This window comes from Physeter macrocephalus, chromosome 16 (genome assembly GCF_002837175.3).
Source record: "Physeter macrocephalus isolate SW-GA chromosome 16, ASM283717v5, whole genome shotgun sequence".
Taxonomy (NCBI): Eukaryota; Metazoa; Chordata; class Mammalia; order Artiodactyla; family Physeteridae; genus Physeter; species Physeter macrocephalus.
The window spans coordinates 103,335,756-103,360,288 of NC_041229.1; the positions used below are offsets into that span (position 1 = coordinate 103,335,756).

Below are 24,533 nucleotides of genomic sequence, written 5' to 3' on the forward strand. Positions count from 1 at the left end.
TGGCCCCAGATGTTCCTTGACTTGTGGCCACATGACTACAATCTCTGCCTCCATCTTCACATGGCCATTCCCCTTTGTCTCTCAAGTCTCCCTCTGCCTTTCTCTTACAAGGACACCTGTCATTGGATTTAGGACCCTCTCTAAATCCACAATGATCTTATCTTGAGATCCTTAATTACATCTGCAAAGACCCTTTGCACATTCACAGGTACTAGTGGTTAAGACTTGGACATATCTTTTGGGGGGCTACTATTCAATCCACTACAGCCATCTATATCTTCAAATTTCTAGGGATAGGTCAAGGGTAAGGCATGTGGCATTATCATAGGACCTGAGATATATGGGCGGGATCTACAAGTGTTTCAGCCTGTGAAGTCCTTTTGCTTGGGCCTCTCTGATATCCCAGTGAGATCTGAAAAGGAAATGATCTGACCTCCTTTGCCCCACTGTATTGCTGTAGTGATGGCCCATAGCCTCAGGGCCATTCACAGCCCAGTAAATTTGGCAGGTGGCTGGCTAGTCTTACGCAGTAGTCATAGGGCTTGGAAGGAAGGAACATTTATTGAATCCCTAATCTGTGCCAAGATTTCCACTTTAATCTCTACAAAAATCCTGAGGTAGGTTGTAGATTTCCCATTTTATAGATGAAGAAACTGGTTCGAGAACTTTTCTAATTTGCCCAGAGTCACAGAGTCAGTAAATGGCAAGGCTAGGATTTATAATGAGGTCTCCTGGATCCAAAGCCTAGTAACATTTTTGCCATATAGGAATGGATCACAAGCCCAGGGAAGATGAGTGACCAAACCCATACTTCTCTACTCAAGATCATTACCATTTCCCTCGGATAATGGCCATTTAGTGATTAGTAACTTGTTAGTGGCACATGACTGGCACCCAGTGGCTATAGCTAAAAACTACAAGATTAATGATGATGGGTCCAATTCTTTTACCTCTGCACCAGTCCCTCAGTTTCCATTTCTAAACAGGTAAAGTAGAATAGCTGACCTCTCGAGTAACATTGAATAAAACCATCTATGGCTATTATATAGTTTATGGAGAAATGAAAGAAATGAGAGAATATTTAGTGTTTTATAGAATATATTCATGGAAAGGTCGTGCCAGGAGTGGAGATTTTAAGCCTTGGTGTTGGAACAGAGGACAGTGGGCCATGAAGACAAGATAGTAATCCTGGACTTACTGTCACATTTGAGTGTAGGGACTAAAAACTTAAACCCAGAGTAAGCAGGAGCAGTAGCATGGAGGCAGCTTCCTAAGGAAAGGTATTGTTTTGCAGGTGGTAGACCAGAATTAAATGTCTCATAGAGTGTTAAACTCAAGGAGGTCTATCCTGAGGATAGGGCTCTCTCATCTGGAGGACCTGATGAGAATGGGAGGTGTGCAAGGCTCTCCTAGGACTCAGACATTTATATCTGAATGTAGGTATTTCCTTGGGTAAAGGTTTGTCTATGACATGAGATTTCTAGGCTGGAGTGAAGTAAAAGAATAAGCTTTTTCTTAAAGAAGAAAAAAGATGTTTGGAAATTTTCCTAATACTGTTTCTTTTTTCACACCTTTAGGGCCATCTTTACCTCTTCTATGTTTCTTGGAATATAATTACTTAGAAACTGAAACTTGCCTTGGTAAACAACATATGATAGAATATATTTTTTATTGAATTATAATTCACATACCATAAAATTTACCACTGTAAATTTACAATTCGGTGGTTTTAAGTATATTCACTGTGGTTTGCAACCATCATCAGTAAATTCCAGAACATCTCCATCACGCCAAAGAAAAAAACCTTGTACCTAATTTGCAGTCAGTCCCAATTCTCCTATCTCCTGTCCCCTGGCAACCACTAATTTACTTTTCCTCTCAGTGGATTTGCCTATACTGGATATTTCATATAAATGGAATCCTACAATAAGTGGATTTTTGTGTCTGGCTTCTTTCCCTTAGCATAATGTTTTCAAGGTTCATCCATGTTGTAACAGGTAACAGTACATTCCTTTTTATGGTTGAGTAATAGTCCATTGTATGGATATACACCACATTTTTTAATCCATCCATCAGTTGATAGACATGTTATTTCCACTTTCTGGCTATTATGAATAATGCTGATGTAAACATTTTTGTGTGTGTGGACATATGTTTGTAATTCTCTTTGGTGTATAGCTAGGGGCAGAATTGCTGGGTCATATGGTAACTCAAACTGTTTTCCAAACTGGCTGCATTATTTTACTTTCCCACCAGCACTGTGTAATGGTTCCAATTTTTCCACATCCTCATCCACAGTTGTTATTATCTATTATTATTACTACCATCCCAGTGGGTATAAAGTGGTATCTCATAGTGGCTTTGATTTGCATATCCCTAATGGATAATGATGTTGAGCATCTTTTCATGTGCTTATTGGCCATTTATATCTCTTCTTTGGAGAAATGTCTATTCAAATTCTTTGTCAAATCTATTTTTTTATTGGGTTGTTATTTTAAAGTTGAACTATTGAGTTCTTTATTCTGGATACAAGTCCCTTATCAGATATGATTTCCAAATATTTTCTCCCATTCTTGTGGGTTGACTTTTCACTTTCAAGTGTCCCTTGAAGCACAAAAGTTTTTAATTTTGATGAAGAGGTATCTATTTTTATATACTTGTATTGAAAAACAAGGAGCTGGGAGGATTGGGTTCTGACCTTTGTTTCTCTGTCCAAATTCAACCAAATAGCAGGGCTTTGAAAGGCTACACAAGACTACAAAATGGGCCCTGTGGCTTCCCATGTTTGACCTCAGTCAGTCATTTGTTGAGCACTTACCCTGTGCAAGGCACTATGCTAGCTGTAAAAGAGATACAGGCACGGTGAACCTTACAAGGAATTTAAGGTGTAGAAAATGGACATAAATACATAAATTGATGAAAAGGGGCATGCAATGCATACTTAAGAGCCCAAGGAATGGAGCAGACAGTACATGAGTGACTGGAGTTCAGAAAAGCTAGGAAATGCCCGGAATGGCTGGCGTGAACTGCAAAGGCTCCAAAAGAAGAAGGAAGTCTTGAAAGTTGGGGGCTGGGCAGGGGGTTCACATGAGCCAGGAGGAAGTAAGATGGGGTTCCAGGTGAAGGAGGAAAGCCCTGTGAGGTCAACAAAGCCACCAGGCACGTGATCTCACTGGGGCCTGTTCACGCTTCTGCAAAACTCACTTAGGACTTCTAATTTTTTAAGCAGCTGCTCCCAGAGAAAAATAATGCAGAGCAGAGCACAGAGGATGCACATGAGAACAGCAGCCTGGAGCTCCTTGCAGGTGAGGTTTCGGCTTTTCAGGTGAGCCCTGGATCAAAGCTGGGAAGTAAAAGATGTGACTTCAAACTGTCAGACAGCACCTTACACCACAGCAACGTTCTTCTGGGATTTGGCTGGCTCCCACCACCACTCTGGGTATTCTGGGGCAGCAGGAGGCATTCCCTTCCAAAAGCTGGTATGATAGGACTAGAAATTTCTCACAGTTTGTGCAGTTAGATAGCTGCACATGATGGGGCAGGGCCCTGACGTCAGTTGGTTCCTTCATGTTTTCATCATTATAGTGTTGCTACTGTGGCTGTCCTTGGTTTTGGCTACTACTGTGTTTGGGGCTCCGGAGTCTGCTCCTGGATGCAGACACCACCTCAACCTTGATAAATGTTATGGGTAGGTGTCAGTGTGTGTAATGTGACGGTGATTACATTGTCTTTTCCCCTCCCTCCAACACTTAAACAGCCTTCAGGGCCTGCAGTAGCAGGTGTGTATGTCTGAAAATAATCATAGCCACTGGTGCTTGAACTGGTATGGTGCAGGTGCCAGGCACTAGTCCGAGATTTGAAAGTGTATTAACGCTCTTAATTCTCAAAACAATACTATGGTACTATTATTATCCTCATTTTACAGATGAGGAAACAGAGGCCCAGGGATGTCAATAAACTTAGCTGAGGTCACACAGCTAGTAAACGACAGAGCCAGAATTCAAACCCAGGCAGTCTGGCTCTGGTCTGTCTCTAACAGAGCCAGGCTGGTGGGGATGCACTGTCAGACCAGACAATGCCTGGGCTTGAGGGAATTTGGGGACTGCTTTCAGCACTGTGCTTTGCTGGTAAAATTCCTCTTTCCAGGGTAACAGCTACAACATACTGCATGGCGTCTGTGCTTAGGCCTAAGATGTGTTTCTGAATCATTCTGTCAATTAAACTGTATTTTAAATGTGGGGGCTGTTCCTCCTGAAAAGAACCCTGCAGCGAAGGCTGGTACAAAGCCAAGAATCTATAGATTCGGAGATTTAGAAGAATGGAATCGTATCATATAGCACAATTCAGTATTCACCACATACGATTCAGTATTTATGTAGTGAAAAGACAAGAGAATAAGTACTTTCCTTAGAAGAAAAAAATTAACATTTAATTCAGCACCTTCTGTGGACCCAGGGAGATGCTAGGCTCTTCCAGTGACCACTTTCACAGTGACCCTTTGGGGTGGGTAGCATTGGCCCCCTCTCACAAGAGACAACCCAGGTTCACAGATCGGATAGAGCACTTAGCAGGAGGAGGATCTGAACTCCTGCTGCCTCTAAAGCCCATGCTTTCTCTACAATGCAACATAAGCCTTAAAATCTAGGTGTTTATGATCTGGTGGACCACCCCCTAGAAGAGTGTTTGAGCTGATCTGCCTTACAGAGCTGCAATTCTAGTTGCCGTCAGTCCCACATGGGCAGCTACACTGAAGAAAATCACTAAATGTGTGATGCCACTGTACACCTGTGGTCCATTCCCTGAGGTGCCTTCAGTTTGTCAATTCTTTTTTTTTTTTTTTTTGCGGTACGCGGGCCTCTCACTGTTGTGGCCTCTCCCGTTGCGGAGCACAGGCTCCGGACGCGCAGGCTCAGTGGCCATGGCTCACGGGCCCAGCCGCTCCGCGGCATGTGGGATCTTCCCGGACCGGGGCACGAACCCGTGTCCCCTGCGTCGGCAGGCGGACTCCCAACCACTGCGCCACCAGGGGAGCCCTGTTCACGGGCCCAGCCGCTCCGCGGCATGTGGGATCTTCCCGGACCGGGGCACGAACCCGTGTCCCCTGCGTCGGCAGGCGGACTCCCAACCACTGCGCCACCAGGGAAGCCCTGTCAATCTTTCCATTGTCTTCCTGGCCTTCTCCTCAGTGGCCACTCCATTCTTTTAAAAAACTACCAAGCCTCGTCCTCCTGATTTAGCCTCCTACTTCACTAATCTCTTTTTTCAGTAAACTCACCCAGTTTGTACTCCCCCCACTGCCAGAACCTTATCAGCATAGGGACTCACCCCCTCCAGGCTCAGAGGTGGCATTATCCTTACTGCTTTCTTGGTAGCACGTTATCATTTCTGCACCTTCAACTTCTTTTCTGAGTTCCTTTCCCTCAGGAGGTCCATCTTCAAAAGGATATCTCCCATGATCTTGAACTTCTCCCACCTATCTCTCTCCATCACATCTCAATCAAGGTTCTCAAAAAAGCAAGCTACACTGTTTCCCTTTCTTTCATTCTCTCCCTAACCCAGGGCACCACTTGCTTTCCCTGTGGCCTCTGAACTGCAAAGTCTCTTGTTTGGGAAGCCCTCTTAATTACCAAATTGATGATTGTGCATTTATCTTTATCACACCTGGACTATTTGCAGAGCTTGGCACTGTGAGACTATGACTCACCAGGTTCTCCCCATCTCTTACCTTCTCTCTTCGACTAGCTTCCTCTGGCCACCCCCAAACAGTGCTCATACTGCACTCCCTCCCTAGCTGCTCTCTTCCATCCCAGGCGTTGACCCCTGCCTCTGGGCAGAAGACTCCTCAGCTGGTGTGACCATTCCAGGTCTCTCCTGAGTGTTAGGTGGGAGATTTATCTGCTCACTAGGCTGCTCCATATGGCGGTCCCACTGGTACCTCAGTTTCCTTTCTCCTGATATCTTGCCCTCTGCACACACACCCAAGATCAACTCTTCTTTCTTCAGTCTCTGTCATGATTAACAGCAAAACCTATCCAGTTTTTCACATCTGAAACCTGAGATTCGTTTGAGATGCCCCCCATTCTAATGTTTCATATCCAGTCTACCACCAAGGCTTGTCGATTTGGCCTTATGAATACTTCTGACTCCTCCATCCGCTGCCTTCACTTCTTCTGGGCTCTTGAGGTCTTCCCTCTTCTAAGTTGACTCTAAGCCACACCTTTGACGAATGATTGTTCTGAAATACAAAATTAACAATATATCTCTAGTGTTTAAAAACTCTTCACTTCCTATTTCCTACAGATAAAAATCAATTTCTTAGCCTTCTCTGATTCCCACTAACCCATTCAGATTCATCTCCTTGGACCCCCACTTTGCATTTTGTGTGGGATACTGTTTAATGCCTTTGGGTGTTTGCTTAACCCTTTCAGCCTGTTAATCCTTTCCTCTGCCTTGTCACTCCGGTGTATTACTCTTCATCCTTCAAAACCCATCTCAGACATCTCCTCAAGGAAACCATTTTTCACTTACAGAGATGCTTAACAGCTTCTGTTTTACCCCTGGACTTTGTACACACTTCTGCATCGTTCCTAGCATCGGTGAGCTTCACCCAGGGAACAGCTCATTGATCTACATTCCCAGGACGTGCTCAGGAAGAACCTATAGATCCAAACTTACTTTAAGTGTGCACTGCCTAATGCAGCGTGAGCAACAAAGGGGGAGAGAGGTGAAGCCGGCTTTCTGGCAGGGGAATCACAGCTTGGCAGAGAGGGAGGAGCTGGATGGTGCATACTCCACGAGGAATCTGTGTGAAGTGACCAAGTGGGCGCAAGCCCCAAGTGAGGGCTTGGTTCAATCCCAGATGTCTCTTCCCAGGCCCAGCTCAGTGGCTACAGGGAGACCCCGAAGCCATTGTGCAGCCTCAGCCTGACCCTGAAGACCCGGAACTGCCGGGTTTTGATCCGAACAGGACCAGATGAAAGGGTCCTGAGGTGGGAGGGCTAAGAGAGCCGGACTCCAGCTCCTCCCTTTCTCCCAGGTTTCCCCCAAGGGTCGTCCTAGCACAGGACACGGGAGTAAGATGAGCGGGCTTGTTTTCTCCTAGGGACCAGCGGGCAAGTAGAAAAGAAGAGTCTCAAAAGAGGTAGCCTTTGCCAAGGAGTGGAAGAGACGCGGGCTTTCCGCTCCCCTCGGGCCCTGAACCCGTCAGAGGCCGCCTTGGGCCGCGCGGAACCCACCGCGGCTCCCCTGACTCCCAGGAGCGGCCTGGAGGTAACCGGGCTAAGGCCACGCAGGGGAGGGCGCGGCGGGAGGGCGGGGACCCGGCCGCTGCCGAGGCGTCCTCACCCCGGGCCCCCTTTCCTCCCGCAGGACGCGCTGTGGCTGCAGGAAATCTCCAATCTGTCCGAGTGGCTGAGTCCCGGTTCTGCGTCCTGAACCGGGCCCCCTCCCGCCGCCTCCACGTCGGCCCCGCCGCTGCCGGGGCCGCATGCCGTCTGTAGTTCAATAAACCTACTCTGCGCGCGCAGCTTCTGCTTCAGTGTCAGGGAGGAGTCGGGGGCGGGGCTGGAGCCCGCGCCGCCGGATGACGTCACCACGCTTCCGGCCGGAGCGGGCCTGGCAGCGGCGGGACCGCGTCACTGGGGCGCGCCGCGGGTCCGGGCGCGATGGCGGCGCTGGGCGGGGATGGGCTTCGCCTGCTGTCGGTGTCGCGGCCGGAGCGGCAGCCCGAGTCGGCGGCTCTGGGCGGTCCAGGCCCCAGTTTGTGCTGCTGGGTGTCCGTGTTCTCTTGTCTCAGCCTCGCCTGCTCCTATGTGGGCAGCCTCTACGTCTGGAAGAGCGAGCTGCCCAGGTGCGGGGGCTGCGCGCGCGCGCGCCCGCGCGGCCGGAACCCGCGCCTCCACGAGGCGGGGCTGTGGGCGGAGCTTGGGCGAACAGAGGGTGGGGTCGCGCTGTCAGGAGATGGCTGTGGGCCCCTGGAACTTACTGCCTCCTTCATAGGGACCATCCCGCCGTCATCAAGCGGCGCTTCACCAGTGTCCTGGTAGTGTCAAGTCTCTCGCCCCTCTGCGTGCTACTCTGGAGGGAACTTACAGGCATCCAGGTGCGAAGGAGGCGGGGCAGAGGGCAGCGGGCGAGAGGTCTCAGGGCTCATTGGGGGAGGAAGCAAGACTGATGCCCCCTTTCCTGTGGCTCAGCCAGGCACATCCCTGCTCACTCTGATGGGATTCAGGCTGGAGGGCATTTTTCCAGCAGCGCTGCTGCCCCTGCTGCTGACCATGGTGAGTGCTCTTGCTTTATTTTTCCTTCTCTGCTCTTTGTTATTAGCGTGACGCCTCTTTCCGTGGCCTTGTTTTCTAATCCTGATTGTATCCAGCTTTTGACTGATGGGAGACAAGAATTGTGAGATGGCTCAGGGCCCTCGGGTATGCATCTGTGGGAAATCCTGGCAGAGAACAGGAAGCTTGAAGTCTCATGAAGCCGTGTCTGGGCAAGGGCAGTGGATTATGGTTTGAACCTTTCCTTTGATCGCTCCTGTTTTTCTGCCCCCAGATCCTTTTCCTGGGCCCACTGATGCAGCTCTCTATGGATTGCCCCTGTGACCTGGCAGATGGGTTGAAGGTTGTCCTAGGTGAGTCCTCAGGGCCAAGGAAAAAAGTAGGCACAGGCAGTCCAGGACAATGAGGTAAGGGGATCAGTGCGCTTATGGTGGGTCCTGGACATGAGACATGAGATGTTCTGTTTCCTCGTCAGTAAAGTGGGAGCACATATCCGGCGGTCTCTAAGAGTTAGTTCCTGATGTCCAGTGATGCCTGTAGGGACCCCAGGCAGTACTTGTTGTGGACAAGACAGCATTGTCCGTTACTTCCCTTAACCTTTGGTTTCCCAAACTAGAGCTGGTTTGGGGCAAGTTCTGATGTTTCCAGCGTTTACAATCAGGACACCTTGCCTCAGCTACGAATGCCTTCCCTTTTGGTCCCCTTGAGACACTGTTTTATACTAGGTCCGATAAAGAAACTTTGACCCTTTCCTGTTCTCACAAGTATTTATACCTAACCTGAGTTTGGCCAGGGGGAGGTTGTGGCAGAGGGGCCCTTGGGGCCTCTAGGGTCATTTTGTTCAATAGCTAGTCACTCATCGCTTGTCCCGAATCCCCTCCCTAGCCCCTCGCTCCTGGGCCCGCTGCCTCACGGACATGCGCTGGCTGCGGAACCAAGTGATCGCCCCCCTGACAGAGGAGCTGGTGTTCCGGGCCTGCATGCTGCCCATGTTAGCACCGTGCACAGGCCTCGGCCCTGCTGTGTTCACCTGCCCACTTTTCTTTGGAGTTGGTGAGTTTGTCCAACCTGGTCCTGCTGAGATGTTCCTGGCATGGGAACCAAGAATGGGGTTTGGGGCAAGGGCAGGGCCTATAGGGCAGGCTGGGAGGAACGTGATGTGGTTCTCATCTTCCTCAGCCCATTTTCACCACATTTTTGAGCAGCTTCGTTTCCGCCAGAGCAGTGTGGGGAGCATCTTCTTGTCTGCAGGTGAGTCCTAGAGAGCTTGCCTCGGGCAGGCCTGGGTTGGGTGTGCGCGGGTGTCCCTGATAAGTCGCTCTGGAGGAGGAATGGGGAACAGAGGGCGATAGTATTGGAGGGGCCGCTGACCATGGGAGTTGGGGTGTAAAGAACAGTCTAGGTAGTGGGGCAGGCAGCCACTGCCCCCAGGGGAAGGGGATGTCTCTGGCTGATGGGTGTGCAGTGCTGGGGCAGGAAGGGCATGCAGGTGTGGTCACTCGAGGCCTCCCCGTCTCCAGCGTTCCAGTTCTCCTACACAGCTGTCTTCGGTGCCTACACTGCTTTCCTCTTCATTCGCACAGGTTGGTCATCAGTCTCTCGGGTCCCCTGGGGCTCAAGGGCCCACAGGAGTGGGTGGGAGAATGGGAATCTGTGTTTGTTCTAGGAGCGACAAGTTTCTTCTACTGCAGTCCTTGAGACAGGCTGAGCCAGGGCCCTCGGCCTGGTGTGGTTTGAGAGCTGGCAGGAAGCAGAGGCTGTGGTGTGTGGGTGGATGGGTGGGGCAGTGATCTCCTGTTTCAGGGGATGAGGGTCTTAGCCCTGGAAGGGCCCGGGGAGGTGGTGGGGCTGCTCCATGAGCTACTCTGTCTCCCCTCCCCAGGACACCTGATTGGGCCGGTTCTCTGCCACTCCTTCTGCAATTACATGGGCTTTCCTGCCGTATGTGCGGCCCTGGAGCATCCGCAGAGGTGGCCCCTGCTGGCAGGCTATGCCCTGGGTGTGGGACTCTTCCTGCTTCTGCTCCAGCCCCTCACGGACCCTAAGCTCTACGGCAGCCTTCCCCTTTGTGTGCTTTTGGAGCGGACAGGGGACTCAGAGGCTCCCCTGTGCTCCTGACCCACGCTCCTGTACACACTCCTATGAACTCTCATGGGCTTCCCAGCCCCTCCCCATCACGGGGTACTGCAGGGGAGGAGCTGGCTGGGGTCCCCGAGAACTCAGGAATTTTTGTAGGGGATTGAAGCCAGAGCTAGTTGAATCCCAGGGACCAAGAGAAAGAAGTAGACATCCAAAGGATGTGGCCCCTCTTGAAAGGGGGTGGAGGAGCAGCCGGGAGTGAGGGGACAAGGGGCGGGTCCCAGGAGCCGTGCACGCCCTTCCTCACTTTGGACTGTTGCTTCTCTGAGCTGCTCTGTCCCCCCCTGCCTCTGAAAAGCTGCTCGGGGGTGGAATTTACAAAAACCCTCCCCCCACCTTCCCAGGGTTTTCTCATTGTCTTTTTGCATCAGGACTTTGTATTGGGATATTAAAGAGATTTAACTTGGGTAACATGGCCTTGGACCTTTGGGAATTAGTCTCTTTGGGGTTTTGGGAATATGCCCCCCACCTGGTCCTGGCTACCTTGAACACTAACCTCTAGGCAGGTGAGCCTGGTAGCATAGTTCCCTGAAGTACCAGACAGGGTGGGAGCCTGTGGTTGCCCTGGGTCTGCAGCTTTCTCCTTGAGCAAGGCCCCAAGTCCTAGCACAGGTGGGCCTGGGACTAGGTACCAGGTGTGGGCCCGGCTCATCCTGGGGCCTGTGCCTATCTACCAGGATCAGAGTAGAACCCAGGGCCTTGGCCCCAGTGACGGAGCCTCCAGCCTCTGAGAGGGTGGGGGAGTCCACTGTGGGCCTTCCGCCAGGACCTCCCCGAAGTCTACCAGCCTCACGTTACACAAGAGGAAGTAAGTCTAAACTGGAAGTTCAGTCACCTGGGAGGCCTTTTTGGTTCTCTCCACCGCAGACCTCTGCCACCGTGCCGGTTGTTTGGTCCCTGGAGGAACCCAGAACAAAGGTCCAGCGAGCATAAGCAACCCTGCCAAGCAACACTGTAACTCAGGGTTCTTTCTAGAACTTGGTAGTATTTTACCTGCTCTTCCTCGTGTTTTTGGAATGGTTCTTATAGTCTCATTCCGCTGCCCCTAGGACACGCCCCACCCCACCCCGCTCCGCTTTTTTTTAAACATTCTTAATGTTATCCCTTTAGGTCCCATTCCAGACTCAAGGAGGTTGTCCCAAGTCCCCTTCCCTGAGGCTGGTGGTCGAAGGAAAGGAAACCGCTGTGCAGTCACTCCCCACAGCTCCCCCAGGTTGGCTGTGACTAAAGTATAACTGGATCTAAAAGGGCATCGTGACAGTCCCGTACCTACCTCGCTGGAGAGCTTTCCTCTCCCCCAGTCTGTGTAGCAGCTGTCAGGGAAGCCAAGGAATTGAGCACAGGCTGGTTTTAGAGGGTACATTTGGGATCTGGGAGTCGAGAGAGGAGGCGGCCCAGGACCACACCAAAGGTTAGGTGTAGTACCCGGAGAGCACTCGGCTGGCAGGGTGCTGGGATGTACTTCCTGCCTCGTCCCCTGAGGGTCAGGGGATCTGGGCTCTGTCCCTCCTCTTCCTTATGCTCCTGCTCAGGAACTGCCCAGGGCCCCCCTGCCTTTCTCTTTACTCACCATCCTTACCTGCCCTGTGCAGTGGGCAGCAGTGCAGTGACATGGGCAGGGTTTCTGTCCCACCCCGCAGGTGAGGGAACTGCAGGGCAGAATTAGGATTCTCCCGAGGGCTGTTTGCGGGGTAAGGGGTCAGGCAGGATTAGATCCTGGGACTCAGTCCAGTGCTCCTAACCTCCCACCAAAATCCACACCCAGAGGTTCCCACACCCAAGGGTCTCGTCTGCCTCTAGAAAGTGGTGTCTGTTTGCATCTAGTTCTGAATAGGGCGGTGGGTTGGTCCCAGCTTAGAAAATAAAGCAGTGTAGTTGAGAAGCAAGTCCACCAGCAGCCTGGGTTTGAACTCTCTCTGCATCTTAACTAGCTGTCGGGTCCTGGACAAGTTATTTAACCTGCCTATGACTCCATTTCTGTGTCTATAAAATGGGTGAAAGTGTTACTAGGTGTTACTGGGTGTTAAGTGCTTGGAACAACCCCTTCCCCAGCCCAAGCTCTCAGTGACAACTGGCTACGCCTGTCTGGGGTGTGTATACAATAGGCACTTCGTAGTGACTTAAAACCAGGGCCACTGTTGTCATCCTCACTGCCCTCCTAGGAGGGAGACACAACTGAGTGCCCCCTGCCCATGGGGGAGTCCAAGAGGCAGCCCTGCCCCTCTGCCGTGTGGCACTAGGGTGGGGTGGGCTGCACAGGACCCAGAATGGAGGGAAGGGGAAAGCCAGTTTTATTGAGCGAAGTTCTCAGACCTGGGACTTAGGTTTCCCCTGCAGGAGGCAGGGCCCCTAAGTCTGCTCCCCTGGGTCCCAGGCCTGCCTGCACCCCCACCTGTAGTCTCCAGCAAGGAGGGGACCCTTATTTGGCAAGGGATGAATATGTGAGCAACTGTCCACAGGCAGGGAAGGGACAGAGGGCAGGAGGAAAGGCATGGGCCACCACAGGCAGTGTCTCTCCTGCCACAAACAACTGAGGACAGGAGCTCCAGGGCCCGGCCTTCCTGCCCTCGGGCACTGGCTGGCCTGGGCCTGCCCTGGCAGCGCAGCATCTTGAAGGCTTGGGGTGGGGATGGCCAGGCTGCCAGTCTGGGGCAAGATCACTCAATCTCCAGGATGAGGTCGTCACCCTCCAGTGTCATGTCTGTAGTCACGTGGACCTTGCGGACAGTGCCCTCCACGGGCGAAGTCACTACAGTCTCCATCTTCATGGCACTGAGCACACACAGAGGCTGGCCCTTGGTCACCTTGGCCCCTGCTGCCACCTTGATGTCTATCACCTTTCCAGGCATGGGTGCCCCAATCTGGCCCTTCACATCCTTCAGGGCCTTGGGGTGGAAGTGCATCTCCTGCAGACAGGGGAGAGGACGTGAGACACCGGGCCCTGCCCATCCCCACCGCCTGGCTGGCCCTGGGGGGCGGCTGTACCTTCATGGCCTGAGTATCCTTGACCAGAATGGATCGCAGCTGTCCATTGAGCTCGAAGAAGACCTGCCTCTGGCCGGCCCGGTTCAGGTCACTTACGGCCAGGGCTTTGATGTGCAGCGTCTTGCCTCGCTCCAGCTCCACCTGCAGGGAGGGTGTAGAGGCTCAGAGCTGGGGCGGGGGCAGGTGGGGGGAGGGCAGCCCCCTGACCCAATCCCAGGCAAGTCCCCCCGCCCTGGGTCTCAGCTCCTCACTTGTAAAGGCCTAGCTCCCTGGTCTCTTAAGGGTACTTTGTGAACCCACAGCTCACGAGGCCCGGTGACGGCCAAGCCAAAGCCTGGCACTCTAGATGTGCTGGGGTCCTTAGGGATAGCAGGAGTGCTGGGGTGGAGTGCACATGGGTGCCAGAGCCACTGACCTCAAACTCCTCTGCAATTTTGGGTCCCTGCAGGAAGAGGCGGGTATTGAGGCTGTCAAGGGGGCCGAAGGTGGCAGTGAAGTCCTTGAAGTGGGCAAAGACGTCGGGGTACATGGCCGCTGAGAGTACATCCTCCGGGGTCACCTCCTCCCCATGCCGTTCTGTCAGCTCCTTCTCCAGCGCCTGCAGATCCAGGGGAGGGAGGGAGGCTCCGGGCCGTCCCTCCACCCTTGGCAGGTCCTTTAGCACCTGGGGTGCAAAGCAGAGGGTCAGGCCTGATTTCTGGACTCCCCTCCGCCGCACCACATTGTGCTGGGCCTTCCTTACCTTGGAGCGAAGGGGCTCAGGGAACCCCCCGTGGGGGATGCCAATGTACCCCTGCAGGAACTCCACCACTGAGCGGGGGAAGGACAGCTCTTCTGCCTGAGCTTCGGCCTCTGCCCGGCTCAGCCCGTTCTGCACCATAAACTGGGCCAGGTCCCCCACGATCTTGGAGGAGGGGGTTACCTGAGGAGGGGGGATCCCTGGGTTAGGGTGCCAGGCACCGTATAGAGGCCCAGAGGCAGGGGTAAGAGCACTGGGCCTGGCTCACCTTGATGAGGTCGCCCAGCATCTGGTTGGCCTCCACATAGGCCTTCTTGACCTCCTTGAACTTGGAGCCGAGCCCCATGCTGTATGCTTGGAAGTGCAGGTTGGTGTACTGGCCCCCTGGGATCTCATTCTCATACACATCAGAGTTGCCAGACTTCATGGTGGCCGTGCAGTCAAAGGCTGCATACAGTCCCCGGGCCCCCTCCCAGTACTCACTGTAGTCAAACACTCGGTCCAGGGGCACCCCTGCAGGGAGGCCAGAGGCGGAGAGGGCTTGGAAATGTGCTGAGCTTCCAGATGCTCCTCCCAGGACCCCAGGGCCAGGTCAGGCCACATCGCAGACGTGGCTGACGGAAGGCAAGACCAGGCCAGGCCGGAGCATCTGGATTCTAGGATGTGCCCAGCTCTGCTGGGACTGGCGAGGGCTGCAGCTCTGAGAGGGGAATGGCCTTGGGCTGCTGCTGTTCCTACCTGTGTCCAGGGGAGTCCCTCGGGTACAGGCCACCAGGGCCCCCATGCTGGGCTGTGAAGTCATTCCAGACATGGAGTCAGCTGCCACGTCTACCACATCAGCGCCAGCGTGGGCACAGGCCAGCATGGCTGCCACGCCCGCCCCTGATGTGTCGTGGGTGTGGATGTGCAGTGGGAGGTCAGGGAAGCGGTCTCGGAGGGAGGTGACCAGCATGGTGCAGGCCATTGGCTTCAGCAGCCCTGCCATGTCCTGAGGGAAGAGGGGAGGAGAAAGAGAAAGACGGTGAGGAGGGGGCGTGACATGGGGGGGATGAGGGACATGGTGGGGAGACTCCTGGGGGTGGGCTGGGCCCAGGCACCTTGATGCACAGGATGTGGGTGCCAGCTCGCACCAGCTCTTCAGCCAAGCCCATGTAGTACTGCAGCGAGTATTTGGTACGGCTGGGGTCGGCCACGTCACCCGTGTAGGAGATGGCGGCCTCCACCACACCACCGGCACTGCCCGCCGCCTCCATGCCCAGCAGCAGGTTGGGCAGGTAGTTGAGGGAGTCAAAGACCCGGAAGACATCCATGCCATTCTCCTTGGCCACCTCACAGAACCTGAGTGGGCAGGAGAGCTCAGGGGTTAGCGCCACCCCACTCCCTGCAGCACATCCTTTTCTGCCTCCTGGCCCACTTGCAGCCCCTGGGGAATAAGATCTGAGGGTCGGGTCTGGCAGGGGGCGTGGCACCCACAGAGCCAGGGGGCACCACAGTATGTCCATAGTGTGGACAAGGCCTCTCCAGGGCAGCCTGGGCTGGGCAGGGTCGCCCCAGCAGCGTCCGGCAAGGAGCGGAGCTGTCCTGTGCTAGTCGCATGCAGTGCAGCTCAGTCTGCCCAAGTGCGAAGAATCTGCTGGGGATTCTGCTTGGCAAAGGAATGGCAGGCTGAGGGAGACCGTGAGGCCTGGGTTTCAGCCCCAGCTCTATACCACGTGGCCTGGGCCAAGTCACCTGCCCTCCTGGGGCCTCCACTGGAAGCCCTCCCAGTTCTCTGACTGTAACTTGCAGCCCTTGCTGGGTACAGCTACCGAGAGACTTGGTTTCAAGCCCTCTGTGGGGAGCGCAGGCCTTTGCATTTGTGGCCTGGCACCTGCTGGGCCACATCGTGCAGTGTCTGCCCACCCCACCCCAGGCTCACTTGAAAACCACATTGTCGGGGTAGTTGGTGTAGCCCACGGCATTGGCCCCCCGCAGCAGCATCTGGAATGGGATATTGGGGACGAGCTCCCGGAGCTCCTGCAGCCGCCGCCAAGGGCACTCGTACAGGAAGCGCATCGCAACATCAAACGTGGCTCCTGCACAGGGACCAAGAGGCCCAGGTCAACCCCGAAATGTCCTGGGGACCCCACCCCGCCCTGAAGCTCTGCAGCCTGAGCCTGTGGCCCTAACACCAGGCCCTGCTCATCTTCAGCATCCCTCGCGTCCCAGCCACCATCCCTGCAGACTTCTTCCTTTGCTGATCTCTCGGGACAGCTCAGGTTTACTGTGTCCTCTCTGCATCCGCTTTCACAGCCCTCACCCCCTATTCTCTGTGCTATAATTAACAGGCAGGCATCTCCTCTCTGACCCTGAGCTGCCTGGGTCTCAGCTCTGCGATCTCATGCCCAGCACCGGAACTGGCTAGAATGGGCACCAGTCACTATTTGCTAAACACACGAATGCCGTGCCTTGTTTAGTTCTCACTCGTTCCCTCAGTGTTAACATCTCTAGCTATTCCTGGAGAGCCCGAGTGGCCTGCCTGTACTGTGGATACCACATCCCTTCCATGCACCGTCCCACATGCCATCCCATCCCTCCTCCAGCCTACCTCCCCAGTTCTCTATGCTGAAGAGTTGGCTGAAGTTGTGGGCAACATAGGGGGAGATCTTTTTGAGATCGTGGGTTCGCACACGCGTGGCCAGCAGTGACTGGTGGGCGTCCCTGAAGGTCGTGTCCATCAGCAGCAGCCCCTGGTGGTTCCTCACCGCTCGAGCAAAGCCCTCGGGACCCTCCCGCAGCAGGATGTCTCTGAAACCAGCCGGGGGCAGGCCTAGGGCAGACTGGGGCGTTAGCACCCATCCTGCAGGGGGCAGCCTCCTCTTTGTCTCCCCTATGAGGTGGCAGAACGAATCTCACCTACCTATGGGCACCACAGGGACAATAGGGTCCGTGGGGCTGGGGCTGGCCTTGACGGGGATCGGGGTGGTTGGGCCGTTCACCATGACGTGTCCTGGGGAGAGAGTAGGCAGTGGGTCGGGGCAGGCTGGGCAGAGCCTGAGTTGAGGGCAGAGAGAGTCGCTGGGCTCGGGGATGGGGGGATTCCTCCAGGATCCCTGGTCTTCCAGCTGGCCCCTGTCCTCTCCAAAGCCAGGGCCTCCTGGGTCCAGGCAGTGGGGACCTAGTGACGGCCACATGGATGGGAAAGGGGGCCTCTAAGATCAGGAGCAAGGAAGGTGGGCCGGGTGGGAGGGTGAAGCAAAGGAAGAAGGTGCAGGATCAGATTGAGGACAGAGGCAGGGGCTGCTAGGAAGCTCTCTGGGCAGGGGGCCAGAAGCAAGGCATCTGGGCGAGGAGAGAAGGGCAGTCTCGGGGCCGGACCAAGGTAGTGCAGCAGCTTCTGGGCCCGGTTCTGTGCAGGCCGCAGCTGGAATAGCTCTGGGTTCTCATCGATGAACTGGGTGTCCACGGTGCCTGCCAGGAACTGCTGGTTGTTGAGCACATTCTGCAGGAAGGGGATGTTGGTCTGCAGGACAGAGGCGGGTGGGAGGGTGTCACCGTGCAGCACAGACAGGGACAGGAGAGGCTAAAAGTGCCACCCTAGGCTAGCACAGCTGCCCAAGTTCCCCAGGGCACCTTGCTGAGGTTCAAGCCTCCCTGTGGAGTGGCGTTCCCCCGTCTCCTCACCAGACCCACCCCCGTTCTGGCAGAGTCCCCTAAGCTGCGAGGAGCCTGAGCCCGTCCTGCCCTCCTTGCTTGCCCTGGAGCATGTGCGGAGCCCCACCTCCTCCTTCCTCAGGGATCTGGAAATAAGCACCTCCTCCCATCCCACAGCCTCGAAGATGGATTCGGCCTTTCCCACAGCGGTGCGGCATAAAGCAGCCCCCTTCTGGCCCTGCTAGCTGCACCTCTTCAAAGAGGCTCCCGCCTCCAGCACCCTCCCTGCCACACACAGCACACGGCCATGCCCTGATAGTCTCCCTACGGCCCCTCCTTCCAGTTAAGGGGGCACCTTCCCAGCCTTCTCCTGCTAACAGCTCCCACCGGGATGTTCTCTCCCTGGGCTTCCAAGACATCTTGCTCCCCTCCTTCTCCTCCCTGGTCCCCACTGGGGGCTCCTCCCACCCCTGCAGGATGGAGTTCTCAGGGCTGTCACTGGGCCTCTTCCCACACAGCACACTCTCTCTGGGTGGCCTTGTCCTGGGCCTCCAGCTCCAGACCCAAAGTGGAAATGCCTCCTGGGCACCTGTCCTTGTGTGTCCCTCACACAAGCTCATCAGGTCCAAAATCAGCTTCTCTCACCCCGTCCTCTGCCTTCTGCTGGGTGTCTCACCATCTACCCAGTTACCAAAACCTCCGCGAAAATCACCCTCACCCCCCACTCCAGTGCCACTGGTCGAGCCCGACGACTCTACCACAGCCACCTCCAGACTCTTGTGACCCCCGTCCCCAGGCCATGCCTTCTGCCGGCCTTCCTCATCATGGCCACCTCCAGCCACACCAATCCTGCCTTGTGCTCTCACACCTCCACACCTGCCTGGTAAGCTCTTCCTGGAAGTCTGAACTCGAAGACCGTCTTTGTCCTCATCCCCCACCCTCACGGTGGAGCCGGATGCTCCCTTTCTAGGACTCCATGGGATCAGCTGTTGGAAAGTTCCTCCCTCAGCCTCATCATCTTTTGCTTGTCTGTCTCCCTCACGTGCCTGGGAGCATGGGTGCTGTCCGAGGGACCGGTGCCCATGTGCTTTGTGCACAAGGGCCCCCAGTTCTGCTCGTTAAACAGCTGGGTGACAGAATGACGCTAGGGCAGGGTAAAGTCCAACCTAGAGGCCACATGGGGGCCTGGGAGCCAGCGCTGTGAGAGATGCCCCATGACTGCAAGTGGAAGGGATTCCAGTGAACGTGTGCCTATGACCATATGGCTACAGCCTGGCTGTTACTTCAGCGAAGGCAGCTTCATGTGTCACCCATTCGTGATCTCTGTTGGCACCTTCGGTAGGGACTCCAGGCCCATCATGAGCTGCTGGGCCCTGTTGCTACTGTGAGAGATTCTACCTGTTCCCCCAGGGCTCCTATCACCTGGAGGCCCGGAATGGGAATGGTGCCTCCCCAGCCAGCATCCCACTGGCAGCCACTGCGGAGTGGGGCCCAGCCGACATTGCCTCGTGCCTGTCTGGTGTGACCAGTTTGCCTGTCTCCCCTGAGACTAGTCAATGCTCCTCTTAAAGAGATGGGGACATTTCGCCTGCGCCAAGGCATGGCATTTGAGATGAAGAAACCAGTTAAACCATCTGAAGAACCTAGAGCCACCTAGGGGTGGGAAGGAGCCTAAGAAGCCTCCCCGTCCCATCCTCCATGTCCCTTTTGTAGACCCCTCCCCCTCTGTAATTTTCGGAGGCTCTGTCATCCCATCTGTACTCCATGAGGATAGCAACCCGGCCCATCTGGTTCCTGATGTACCCCAACTCCCTGCACAGAGTGGCACACAATGGATGCCAGTGAACACGTCGTTTAGAGTGAATGAAAACATTTTTGATGGGGAGACGAGGAACGAGGGGATATCTAATGCCACTGAGCAAGAGTTGACCTGGGCTAGGATCCAGTGCCTTCATTTTACAAATGCAACAGCCGAGGCTGGGGGAGTGGCAACGTAAGAATGGCTTCCAGTGGCCAGGTGGCTCAGCCCCTCACAGGCTGCTTCATTTCTTCTCCTCTCAGCCCTATGAAGCACATAAAATTAATACTCTTTGGCCTAGATAAGAAAATTGTCTCCGTGGTTAAAAAACTTGCCCAAGGTTACCTGGTGTACCAGGCAGGATTAGAGTTCCGTCTGTTTCCCTGAGGGAAGGGAAAGGATCTGAGTAGCCTGAGGACCAGGAAATACTTGGGGGAGGTGGTGACTTGCCTTGTTTCCCATCTGGGCAGCCACGAGGAAAGACCAGAGTGCCCGACCTGGTTCCCAGCCCTCAGGTCTCCCACCCAAGCCCCGGAACTCGGAGGTAGAAAGCAGGGAACTCACGCCCCCCCCCCCACCCCGCCCACCACTAACACACACACTCCGAGAGCCCCTTCTCAGCTGAGCCGTCTAAGCCGAGCTTGTCCCGGGCCACTCTTCCAGGGAAATGGCCCGGTAGAGGCAGAAGCTGGACGGAGGGGCTGCCGGCACAGCCAGGACCACTGACGCACAGCTTCAAACAGCGTGCCACCGCCGGCCTGCTGGGAACCGCGCCGCGCAGACCAATTGGGCCGGAGGCGGAGACCGGTTGGCTCAGGAGCGCACCAGGCAGGGCGGGGAGCCCGGGAAGGAGGAGGGAGGGGCCGGCAGCGGGGGCGGAGCACGGCGCCAGACCCAAGGCCGAGCCCTCTCGGGCCCCACCCCGCGGGAGCCCTGCCTGGGGGAACGGGGGGGGGGCATCGCCCCAAACCCTCCCCTCCCCCCGCAGGGCCCGTGCCTGTTGGGGACCCTCCACGTGACTTGGCGATGCAGAACGGTTATGACCTTCAGCGTGTGTCTGAATGCAAGGGTCCCAGCAACAGTGCGGGTTTGCACCCGGCCCTGCCTGTGGGTGCGGGGACGTGTGGGTGTGTGGGCATGTGTGGGTGTGTTCGGGAGGGTGCCCAGCGACATGTGACAAAGATTCTCGTCTCTGGGAGATGGTGAAGGGGCCCGCGAGCTGGCGCTTTGTCTGGCTGTCTGCAGAGTGACGGTTCGCGCAGCGGCAGCAGGCGCCAGTGCGGTGCAGGATGCAGGGGCGCCAGGGTGGCCGGGGGCGCGCGCGCCTGTGCCAGGGTGAGTGCACTGCGGCGGCGCCGGGGGGCTGCGCGGCGGGTCCGCGCGGGCCCGGGCCTCAGGCGTGACCAGGAGCCACCCGTGGGCCCTGCAGTGGCTGCGTATCCGGGTGACCTCGGGAGCCGGCCTGGGCCCCGGTGGATCCCCGCGCGCCCCTCCACGTCCGCTCTCCACGTGCGTGTCCACTGTGCGCGTGCTCGTTGGCTCGCACCCCCCTGCCCGTCACTGCCACTGCCGCTGCTGCCGCCGCCGCGCCGCGGAAACGGTGCCGGGAACCGAGTGAGCCGGGGCCGCGGGCCCGAGCGCCATGGGCCGGAAGGCGTGCGGAGGGCGGCTGGTCAGCCCCGGGCCTCACCCCCGCGGGAGAGCCGCCTGGAGTCGGCAGGGGCCGGCCGGTCCCACGGGGAGGCCGGCCCGCGCCCCATGAGCTGCGGACACCAGGTGAGGGGGCCGCGGGGGACAGACTAGGGGTTGGCCAGGGAGGGGCAAGGGGCCACGGGAGGGGTTGGGGAGGGGCACCTTAGCCGGCGGGGGAGGGGATGGCGCGGAAGGGATGCCAGAGATTCCAGGGGACGCCAGGGAAAGGAAGTTCCGGGACCCTCCCTGCTCTCATGGCCACCTCCGCTTCCTGCCTCAAGCCTCACCTTGTCCCCAGAGCCCGGACTCCCCCTAACTCCTTGGGAAACGTGACCTTTACTCTGGGGGCCCAGGCCCTGCAGGCTCCAGCCCTCTCTCAGCCTTGGGGGACCCCTTGGGCCTCTGCCCCTGACCCCACCCCCAGGCCAGGCTCTCGAAGCTGGCCTCTGAGACTGGGTCTTGGAGCAAGTGGGCGCCTGTGCCAGACCCACCTGTGCCTGGGCTGTGACCCTTCCCGACAGGGCGCTCACCATGGCCCCGCCGCTCCTGCTGCTGCTGCTGGCCAGTGGAGCGGCCGCCTGCCCACTGCCCTGCGTCTGCCAGAACCTGTCCGAGTCGCTCAGCACCCTCTGTGCCCACCGAGGCCTGCTGTTCGTGCCGCCCAACGTGGACCGGCGCACAGTGGAGCTGCGGCTGGCTGACAACTTCATCCAGGCCTTAGGGCCGCCAGACTTCCGCAACATGACGGGGCTGGTGGACCTGACACTGTCCCGCAACGCCATCACCCGCATCGGGGCCCGCGCCTTCGGGGACCTGGAGAGCCTGCGCTCCCTGCACCTGGATGGCAACAGGCTGGTGGAGCTGGGCACCGGCAGCCTGCGGGGCCCCGTCAACCTGCAGCACCTCATTCTCAGCGGCAACCAGCTGGGCCGCATCGCGCCGGGGGCCTTCGACGACTTCCTGGACAGCCTGGAGGACCTGGACCTGTCCTACAACAACCTGCGGCAGGTGCCCTGGGCCGGCATCGGCGCCATGCCTGCCCTGCACACCCTCAACCTGGACCACAACCTCATCGACGCATTGCCCCCGGGCGCCTTTGCCCAACTCGGCCAGCTCTCCCGCCTCGACCTCACCTCCAACCGCCTGGCCACGCTGGCGCCCGACCCGCTCTTCTCCCGGGGGCGCAACGCCGAGGCCTCGCCTGCCCCGCTGGTGCTGAGCTTCAGCGGGAACCCCCTGCACTGCAACTGCGAACTGCTGTGGCTGCGGCGGCTCGCCCGGCCCGACGACCTGGAGACGTGCGCCTCCCCGCCCGGCCTGGCCGGCCGCTACTTCTGGGCGGTGCCCGAGGGCGAGTTCTCCTGTGAGCCGCCCCTCATTGCCCGCCACACGCAGCGCCTCTGGGTGCTGGAGGGCCAGCGGGCCACACTGCGGTGCCGGGCCCTCGGCGACCCTGCGCCCACCATGCACTGGGTCGGCCCTGACGACCGGCTGGTCGGCAACTCCTCCCGAGCCCGGGCTTTTCCCAACGGGACCCTGGAGATTGGGGTGACGGGTTCCGCGGACGCGGGGGGCTACACCTGCATTGCCACCAACCCTGCTGGCGAGGCCACAGCCCGGGTAGAACTACGGGTGCTGGCCTTACCCCACGGAGGGAACGGCAGTACCGAGGGGGCCCGCCCGGGGCCCTCGGACATCGCCGCCTCAGCCCGCACTGCTGCCGAGGGCGAGGGGACGCTGGAGTCTGAGCCAGCCGTGCAGGTGACTGAGGTGACCGCCACCTCGGGGCTGGTGAGCTGGGGGCCAGGGCGGCCGGCGGACCCTGTGTGGATGTTCCAAATCCAGTACAACAGCAGCGAGGACGAGGCCCTCATGTACCGGTGAGGAGGCGCTTTGTAGTCCGCGGCCCCCAGCGTCCCCCCCCAGCCGCCCTCCTCTAAGCCCTGCTCCACCCCTCGGCGCTGGGCCGCCTCTCCTGCTCCTTCTCTCTCCTCGGGGCTTCCACACACCCCTCCTCAGCTTCTGAGCTGCCTGGGCCGAGTGGGGGCTGCAGGGGGAGGGGAGGGGGAGGCCTCAGGTATTGGCGTCCGTCTGCATTTAAGCTCGTGGGCTTGGCCCGCACACGCATGTTGTTTGTGTGTCTGGCGTGTGATTCTCCACTGCCTCGAGGCCAGCCCTGAGCCCGGGTGTCAACGTGCACACCTCTCTGGCCCCTGACAACCGTCTCCAGGGTCACACGCACCTGACTTGTTTTCTCTGCCTTCTTCAGTGAACACACAGGCCCGTCTGGTCCTGGGGAAGGGGCTGTTCAGAGCTGGGGCCTGGGGGCACGTGGTGAGGCTGGTGGGGGGTGGGCTGGGGCCTGGGCCCCCGTGCCCGCGCTCTGACCGCCTGCCCTTGCCCGCAGGATCGTCCCAGCCTCCAGCCACCACTTCCTGCTGAAACACCTGGTCCCGGGTGCCAACTATGACCTCTGTGTGCTGGCCCTGTCACCCGCTGCCGGGCCTTCCGACCTCGCAGCCACTAGGCTGCTGGGCTGTGCCCACTTTTCCACGCTGCCAGCCACGCCCCTGTGCCACGCCCTGCAGGCCCACGTGCTGGGCGGGACCCTGACCGTGGCTGTCGGGGGGGTGCTGGTGGCTGCCTTACTGGTCTTCACTGTGGCCTTGCTGGTTCGGGGCCGGGGGGCCGGGAATGGCCGCCTCCCCCTCAAGCTCAGCCACGTCCAATCCCAGACCAACGGGGGCCCCAGCCCCACACCCAAGACGCACCCACCGCGGAGCCCCCCGCCTCGCCCCCAGCGCAGCTGCTCCCTGGACCTGGGAGACACGGGCGGGTGCTACGGGTACGCCAGGCGCCTCGGAGGGGCCTGGGCCCGACGGAGCCACTCTGTGCACGGGGGGCTGCTTGGGGCTGGGTGCCGGGGCATGGGGGGCAGCGCCGAGCGGCTGGAAGAGAGTGTGGTGTGATGGCAAGGGAGCCAGCCTGGGGTGGGCGGCAGAGGGTGTGGGGTGGGCAGCCTCCTGGCCCGGTGGGTCAGCGCTGCCTGGGAGTCCCTCCTGGTTTTACCCTGGGTCCCTTGGGCAGAACCTCTCCCTGGTTCTGGCCTCCAGTCGGGCGAAACGGGACAGGTAGGTCCCTGTGACAGGTGCTCACGGCCTCCGAGGCAGGGGCTGCAGCCACCAAGTGCAAGTCTTGTTTTTCTTTATAATAAAATTACTGGGGTCACCTCAGCAGTAGTCTCTGGTCTTGCCCTGCTAGGTTCCCTGAA

At 57.4% G+C, this 24,533-nt stretch overlaps 4 protein-coding genes across 29 annotated transcripts in view; 3 read left to right on the forward strand and 1 right to left on the reverse strand.

Annotated features, from left to right (window-relative positions):
* Positions 1–7,500, forward strand: part of TOP6BL (TOP6B like initiator of meiotic double strand breaks) — a 99,926-nt gene extending 92,426 nt beyond the window's left edge. The window contains exons 14-16 of the mRNA XM_055091496.1: positions 3,230–3,305; positions 7,103–7,269; positions 7,369–7,500. Of these exons, the coding sequence (XP_054947471.1) occupies positions 3,230–3,305; positions 7,103–7,269; positions 7,369–7,434 (309 nt within the window). The 3' untranslated portion in view covers positions 7,435–7,500. The remainder of the gene's footprint in view (positions 1–3,229; positions 3,306–7,102; positions 7,270–7,368) is intronic.
* Positions 7,501–7,535: 35 nt separating this feature from the next.
* Positions 7,536–20,593, forward strand: RCE1 (Ras converting CAAX endopeptidase 1). 18 transcript variants are annotated; one of them, XM_055091491.1, is made up of 9 exons: positions 7,536–7,849; positions 7,999–8,101; positions 8,196–8,279; positions 8,551–8,629; positions 9,162–9,329; positions 9,456–9,527; positions 9,797–9,859; positions 18,569–18,655; positions 20,234–20,593. In XM_055091491.1, the coding sequence occupies exons 1-9, from the start codon at positions 7,665–7,667 to the stop codon at positions 20,587–20,589; spliced, it is 1,197 nt and encodes a 398-aa protein (XP_054947466.1). In that variant the 5' UTR covers positions 7,536–7,664; the 3' UTR covers positions 20,590–20,593. The 18 variants fall into 18 exon arrangements, with proteins under 18 accessions (XP_054947466.1, XP_007109600.1, XP_007109601.1 ...); XM_055091490.1 differs by having other exon boundaries at positions 7,562–7,849; positions 8,200–8,279; XM_007109538.4 differs by lacking the exons at positions 18,569–18,655; positions 20,234–20,593 and adding an exon at positions 10,159–10,826.
* PC (pyruvate carboxylase) overlaps positions 12,684–24,533 on the reverse strand; it is a 68,156-nt gene continuing 56,306 nt past the window's right edge. For all 9 annotated transcript variants that reach the window (XM_028501066.2, XM_028501064.2, XM_028501063.2 and 6 more), the window contains 11 exons: positions 17,497–17,641; positions 17,039–17,128; positions 16,727–16,948; positions 16,058–16,214; positions 15,237–15,477; positions 14,878–15,127; positions 14,408–14,652; positions 14,143–14,322; positions 13,816–14,064; positions 13,401–13,541; positions 12,684–13,321 (listed from right to left, as the gene is read on the reverse strand). In XM_028501066.2, the coding sequence (XP_028356867.1) occupies positions 13,073–13,321; positions 13,401–13,541; positions 13,816–14,064; positions 14,143–14,322; positions 14,408–14,652; positions 14,878–15,127; positions 15,237–15,477; positions 16,058–16,214; positions 16,727–16,948; positions 17,039–17,128; positions 17,497–17,641 (2,169 nt within the window). In that variant the 3' untranslated portion in view covers positions 12,684–13,072. The remainder of the gene's footprint in view (positions 13,322–13,400; positions 13,542–13,815; positions 14,065–14,142; positions 14,323–14,407; positions 14,653–14,877; positions 15,128–15,236; positions 15,478–16,057; positions 16,215–16,726; positions 16,949–17,038; positions 17,129–17,496; positions 17,642–24,533) is intronic.
* LRFN4 (leucine rich repeat and fibronectin type III domain containing 4) lies at positions 20,938–24,342 on the forward strand. The gene is made up of 3 exons (XM_024133197.3): positions 20,938–21,346; positions 21,784–23,142; positions 23,670–24,342. The coding sequence occupies exons 2-3, from the start codon at positions 21,794–21,796 to the stop codon at positions 24,229–24,231; spliced, it is 1,911 nt and encodes a 636-aa protein (XP_023988965.1). The 5' UTR covers positions 20,938–21,346; positions 21,784–21,793; the 3' UTR covers positions 24,232–24,342.